Genomic DNA, 6,639 nt, shown 5'->3' with positions numbered 1-6,639 from the left:
CCACCTGTGCATGTTCAGGTGGATGTTAAAAAATCTCCCACGTTGCCATTCAAAAAGAGAAGTAAGTTTCTCTTCTCTCTCTCTCTCTCTGTGTCCTGGCCGACAATCCCCCAGATAAAATTTGGTCACTCACTCCACGACTGTTTATGGGATACTGCTGTGTGCAAACTGGCTGCCGTGTTTCTCCCACAAAATACAGTCACTATACTTTACAGTGTATCCTGTGAAGCGCTTTGAGACATCTCAAAGACCTGATAGGGCACTGTATAAAATGCAAGGATCATTACTACTAATATATAATCACTCTACTATTATATCATTATTATTGTATATTATAATTTTATTCCTCATTGTATCTATTGTATTGTGTGATAGCAGGAAGGATATCCTTAACTTATCGCAGTCATTCCACTTTACAAAATATTCCTTGAAACGACGTGATAAGGCGCTACTACATCAAATGCAAGAGTTATTATTATCATCATCATCACTTGAAGCGAGCGCCGATGTGCAGAGGAATTATGCACAGAAAAATCAAGATACTTGGCAGAGAGTTAAATAGCGGTAAATATGCAATCTGTGAATTTCCCAGGCAGGCTGAAACGTGCCGCCCACACAGGAAATTCCGTCTCTACAAGGGTATAAATGGGGAGGCACTCAGCAGGCAGTCAGTACACAACAGCTTCCAAACCGAATAGCACATTTGGAATCGACTCCGAGCAAAGCAGTCAAGTTACAACCAGAATGAGGACTGAAGGCAGCTCAGTATCAGTGAAACCCAATGCCGGGAGTGAAACTGTCAGGTAAGCTTTTGTTTTACATTGAGACTCCGTCGCCCGTATTCTCACCCGCACTAGATTCCACACTCTAATAATAATCATTTGGTCACTCAACGCACCACTGTTTGTGGGGACGCTGCTATGCACAATTGGCCGCCACAAAGTACACAGTCACTACATTTTACAGTATGTTCTGTGAAGTGCTTTAGTGAGACATCTCGAAGACGTGATAAGGTGCTATATCAAATGCAAGGGTTGTTATTTTTTATTATCACCCCAGTCCACTGGCTCCCTGTCACTGAACGCATCGATTTCAAGATCCTCTCACTCGCCTACAAATAAATCCCTTTGCGTCCTACCACTCCGATTTGCTTTCCCCCCTGCCACTGCCTCCGATCGGCTGGCTCTGGCCTCCTGCTTGTCCCTCGTACCCTCCGCTCCACCATCAGCGGCCGCGCTTTCAGGTCCTACACTGCAGTTGGGGTGGAGAGGAGTTCCGTTTTGCTACTTAAAGCAAAAATGCATTTGTTGGGTCTCATCAAAAATGAACTGCACTAACCAACCCTTTTTAAGAATCCATGTGTTGTTGCAGAATAACTGAGGTACATACAGTGGCTTAACTAATTGGAACTCTCTCTCTCTCTCTCTCTCGCTGTCTAGGAGTCCAATTGACCTCACCTCCACTCACAAGTCCATCTCTTCTAACTTTGTGATCAAGGTAAGACCCAACACCTCAGTGTCATCCACTGGTCGTACAGCTTAAGATTTTGTTTGTTCACGGCTGATAACGGTGGGACGTTGAAGATCACGTCAAACACAGTTTGTGAGATCCTCGGGATGTGTTTAGCTGTCAGCCTGGCTCGGTTGGTGTCACATTGTTAGAGACGCCGCCCTTCAGATGAGACTTTAAACCTCACTCACTCCCTGGATGTGCCTGTTTGATCAGGTGGAGCTATTCGAAAAGAGAAGGGAGTTTGTCTCTCTCTCTCCTGGTATTCTGGCCAACAATCCCCCAAATAAAACTAATCACTCAATCCACGACTGTTTGTGGGACACTGCTGTGCGCAATTGGCTGCCGCGTTTCACCCATAAAACACACAGTCACTACACCTTACAGTGCATCCCGTGAAGCGCTTTGAGACGTCTCGACAACGTGATACGGCGGCACTATATCAAATACAAAGATTATTATTATTGATAATTATAAAGAATTTGAGAAGTAAAATGGGACGAGTTGGGAAGGTGGGGGGCAGTTTGTGAGGGGCTTGTGTCTGTGGCGAAGGACCCGATCTGACCGTGTGGCTCATGTTTCAGAACCCCTCGGGAGAGGCGTCCGTGGCTGTAGCCGACAGCAGCCCCGAGATGGAAAGCTATCAATTGAAGATGCTCGAGGTTCCTGGCTCAGCCTCCGTGAACAGCAAGCCGGCTCGCTCCCTCCAGAAAGTCTTCACTCTGGTCCTAGCCGTGGAGAAGTTCAAGAAGATGACTAACGCCACCTTCAAGGACAGCGATCTACTGGGCTTCAATCACATGATCGAGGGTAAGGATTTACTCTTTGCTTTGTTAATCGTGCTGGCAGCAGGGACTTCCCTCTCTCTTAACTCCCTCTAACCAGAGGGGATGAGAGCTGGAACAATCATCTTAACATTAGCGCCGGGCCAGTTAGGAGTGAAATCAGGGGTAGTTTTTCACAGAAAAGCGAGTGGGAATCTTGAACCTTCTCTCTCCCCCAAAGGGCTGTGGATTATGGCTGGATCCATTCACACTGATCAGACTGAGGTGAATAGATGTTGTTAGGTCAGGGTATCAAAGGGATATGGGGCAAAGGCCTCACTCGCCACATTATTGGCGAGCAGGCCTTCCGCCACTCTACCCCTCACCCTCTGGAACGCCATCCCGCAGTCCCACTGCCTCGCCCCCTCCCTCGCCACCTTCAAGACCCATCTCAAGATCCTCCTCTTCTTCAACCGTGCTTTCGATCTCCCTGCTTCCCCCCCTCTGTCTGTCCAGTGCCTTGGGACGTCCTCCCGGTGTGAAAGGCCTTTTACAAATGTAATTTAGTTGTTGTAATTGGAGTTGAGGTACAGATCAGCCAAGATCTTATAGAATGGAGGAACAGGCTCGAGGGGCTGAATGGCCTCCTCCTGTTCCTATATAGGGAAGTGCTCCAGGAGGCTACCCCGAGTGAAGGGGGCAATATAAATGCAAGTTGTTGTTGTTGTAGTGGTTCCCCCTGTGAATAACAGTCTCTGTTCTTCCTGTAGAGGCCATCACCAGGATAAGCTACGATCACTCAACGAGATCCAACAGCTCCTATAGATTTTGGAAGAGCGAGTCTCGGAAGGTGAGAGACTACGAGGATAAATGTCTGGTCCTCTCACCCAGCAGCAAGCTCATCGCTCTCTTCCTACAAACAACTGAACAAGAAGGTACGTTCCGTTTGCTCTTTTCCTGTTGTACTTGATGATAGCGTACTTTTAGCTCCGGCTATATCCTGCAGCTTAGTTAGTGGTTTAGAGGTCTCGCCTCGCAAGCAAGAGGACCTGGGTTCTATGCCCGGGCCAGGCGGGGCAAAACCTTAGGCAAGTTTCCTTATTCCATGCACATGCCTCTGTTTGCCTAGCAGTAAATAGAAACCCGTTTGTTAGTCAATTGCTTTTCCCGGGTGTAATAATCTCTTCAAAGAAAAAATATAACAATAATAATAATTTGGTCACTCCACCCACAACTATTTGCGGGACAGTGCTGTGCGCAATTGGCTGCTGTGCTACAGTGTGTTCTGTGAAGCGCTTTGAAACGTCTCGAAGATGTGATACGGTGCTATATCAAATGCAAGGATCATTATTATTATTATGGGGTGTCGAGGGAAAACTCTCCCATGTTTAAAGCTATCTCTTGCTCCTGACTGCTGTGTAACACTCTCTTTTTGTGATTTATAGTGACCCTGGACATCCGTCACTATAGGACATTTTCAGGTGACTACCAGCCAGTGGTCCTGGGAATCAGAGGCAAGAACATGTTCCTATCATGTACCAAGCCTCACGCTAACCCTGAGCTACAAGTGGAGGTAAGCGTTCACACTCGTTCACACTCATTCACGGTTGTTCACACTTGTTTGCGTTCACTGTGAAGGCCAGTAGCTTAGTGGTTAGCGCGCTCGACTCTCAAGCGAGAGGACTCGGGTTTGATTCCCGGACGGGTCGGGGCAAAACCTTAGGCAAGTTTCCTTCCTCCGCACACGTGCCTCTGTTTACCGAGCAATAAGTAGGAACCCACTTGTTAGCCACTCAGTCCACTCAATCCATGACTGCCGTGCGCAATTGGCTCCTGCGTTTCGCCCACAAAATACACAGTCACTACACCTTACAGTATATTCTGTGAAGAGCTTTGAGACGTCTCAGCGACATGATAAGATGCTATACCAAATCCAAGGGTTATTATTGTTGCTGCACATAAATTGCCTGCCAGGTTTGCCCGCAAAGTAAACTCCCGCGTGGCGCTTTGCGACGTCTCGCCAATGTCAAAAACGCGAGGGTTGTTCTTATTCTTGTCGTCGTTCTTAAAACGTGGCCTTTTGCATCCTTCCACCCAGGAATGGAATAATAACCTGAACGACATCAGCAGCGCGACCAAGCAACTTCGATTCGTTTTCTTCAAGAAAGTATCGGACATGGGATCGACCTTCGAGTTCGAGTCTGCCAATCACCGTGGTTGGTACATCAGTACATCAAAGAAAAACAGACAGACCGTGGAGATGGAGGTGAAGGAGAAGAACAGAATAACTGTCTTCACAGTCTCCATGTGAAGTACACCCGCGTCCAAGAATCCCAAAAAACCCACATCAGGCAATGTTGGTTTAGAGAGCATATGTATGTACTAAGTACACGATTTTCAATGCACTTTAGGAGGGAGATATATATATGGTCAGTAACTGATCAAACAAAAATAATAATAATAACCTGGTCATTCAATCCACGACTGTTTGTGGGACACTGCTGGGCGCGATTGGCTGCTGCGTTTCGCCCACAAAATATGCAGTCACTACAATTTACAGTATATTCTGTGAAGCGCTTAGAGACGTCTCGAAGACGTGATAAGGTGCTATATCAAATGCAGGTTATTATTATTATTATTATAAGCTTCCTCCATTTGCATACCATTTTTGCTTATTGTTGACTGAAGGATTATATTTGACCAAGAAGTTTAGTAATATTTGCCACTTTTTCACTTTTAAAGAATATATATATTTAATATGTAGTGAAATCTATTTTGTTGGAAAATGGTGCAGGGATCCAACTATTTATTGTTAATTTATTGAAGGTCTTGCTATGGTAAATATTGTTATTTATTTTATTTAATATTTATTATTTATTGATCAAGCTGGTTTACTTTGTTGGGACAAATTATTGAATGAATACAATTCTGAAATAGATAAGGCAGTTAATTATTGCTATTTATTATTTATTATTTAATATTTTATTATTTATTGTTTGACTCTGTTTGTTTTGTTGGGATAAACTATTGCATTAAAACATTTCTGAAATAAATTATTACTGAGTTCGAAGCGATGTTTCCCGAGCTCTGCGTTGAAGAAGTTAAAAAAAAAAAATCAATCAATCAATCGCAGGGATATTGCAGCGATTGAGAGGATTCAGAGGAGGGCAACCGGAACGATTGAGGGGATGGTGGAACTGGACCTTGAGCGATTCGATAAACTAGGCATGTTCACGCTGGAAAAGGGGAGGTTTTAGGGGCGATATGATACCATTTTTTTAAGATTCTCAAGGGTCCAAATCCTACCTTTCGCACCGTTTCCACTCCGTCTCCACTGTCTCTGTCTCCCTTCCAGCCCCCACTCCGTCTCGTGCGGCGTTCCTCAAGGCGCTGTCCTTGGTCCCCTCCTCTTCGAACACGTACGTGCTATGCTCCCTCTTGGCGGCATCATCCGCAGACGAGGGGTCAACTTCCATACGTACGTAGCTGATACCCAACTCTATCTGTCTGTGTGTCTCCACCCGCGGACCCCAGGGCCACTGAATGTCTAGACATCAAGTCGGACATCAAGTCCCAGAGGAGAGCGAACTTTCTCCAGTTGAAGGTCAACAAGACAAGACTTGGTGAGGCGTGGAATGCATCCACGGATGACGGGGCCGCCGGTGCCTGAGGTGTGGCGGCGCGGAGAGGAGCCAATCAGGAGGGCCCAAGTCTTGTCACGGAGGGAGAGGGTGGGCCCTGATGAAATTGGAGGGAGGGGGCCGGATGTGGCCCGCGGGCCGCCAGTTGACCCACACCCACTCCAAAATCCTCGTCCTCGCCTTCCGAGGACTCGTGACCTGCCAACCCCATATCAACCGCTCGGGGGGGCTCCGGCCTGCTCCACCCCCCCCACTCCCTCCCTCGCGCCCTCCTTCGAAACACGTCTCAAAGTCCTTCCTTGTTGACCGCGCCTTCGGTCACCCTCTGACCCCCCCCCACACCCTCCCTCCCTGCCCTGCCCTCCACCCCTCAAAATCCCCTGACTGTCCCAGAGCCTCGGAAACGTCCTCCCGACGGGAAAGGCGCCGTGTGAACGTCGTGTCGTGTGTTGCTGCTGTTGTTGTTGTTGTTGAGGGAGCAGCCGCTAGGAGGCGCCGCCGGGCCGCCCGAGCGTGGCGGGTGGGGTCGAAATGAGATGACCGCTGCGATTGGTCAGTTTGAAGGTAGCGGGGCTGCCAGCGACCAATCGGAGGGCGCGTTTCATGCGGGGGGGGGGGGGAGGGAGCTGCTTGGCATAGAAACCAACGAAGGAGCAGGAGCGTTTGATGGACCAATCAGGGGGCGCGTTCCGCGGAGGTGGCGCGGGGAGCGACCAATCCGAGGG

General features: G+C 47.9%; 1 protein-coding gene across 1 annotated transcript; it reads left to right on the top strand.

Moving 5' to 3' along the window:
• Window positions 1-679: 679 nt before the first annotated feature.
• Window positions 680-5,322, top strand: LOC103187802 (interleukin-1 beta). The gene is made up of 6 exons (XM_007907463.2): window positions 680-803; window positions 1,440-1,497; window positions 2,094-2,319; window positions 3,044-3,208; window positions 3,719-3,846; window positions 4,372-5,322. Exons 1-6 carry the CDS (start codon window positions 745-747, stop codon window positions 4,582-4,584), a joined length of 849 nt encoding a protein of 282 aa, XP_007905654.1. The 5' UTR covers window positions 680-744; the 3' UTR covers window positions 4,585-5,322.
• The last annotated feature ends 1,317 nt before the right edge of the window (window positions 5,323-6,639 follow it).

This window comes from Callorhinchus milii, unplaced genomic scaffold (assembly GCF_018977255.1).
Source record: "Callorhinchus milii isolate IMCB2004 unplaced genomic scaffold, IMCB_Cmil_1.0 Scaffold28, whole genome shotgun sequence".
Classification (NCBI taxonomy): Eukaryota; Metazoa; Chordata; class Chondrichthyes; order Chimaeriformes; family Callorhinchidae; genus Callorhinchus; species Callorhinchus milii.
The sequence above is the reverse complement of the archived record's forward strand: the minus strand, read 5'-3'. Positions and strand labels throughout refer to the sequence as shown.

What these genes read in the sequence shown, in the direction of transcription:
- LOC103187802 (XM_007907463.2), top strand. Translation starts at nt 745, where the DNA reads ATGAGGACTGAAGGCAGCTCAGTATCAGTGAAACCCAATGCCGGGAGT. An exon ending in CTTCTAACTTTGTGATCAAG is followed by an intron (nt 1,498 to 2,093) that starts GTAAGACCCAAC and finishes CTCATGTTTCAG; the next exon opens with AACCCCTCGGGAGAGGCGTC. An exon ending in ACAAACAACTGAACAAGAAG is followed by an intron (nt 3,209 to 3,718) that starts GTACGTTCCGTT and finishes TGTGATTTATAG; the next exon opens with TGACCCTGGACATCCGTCAC.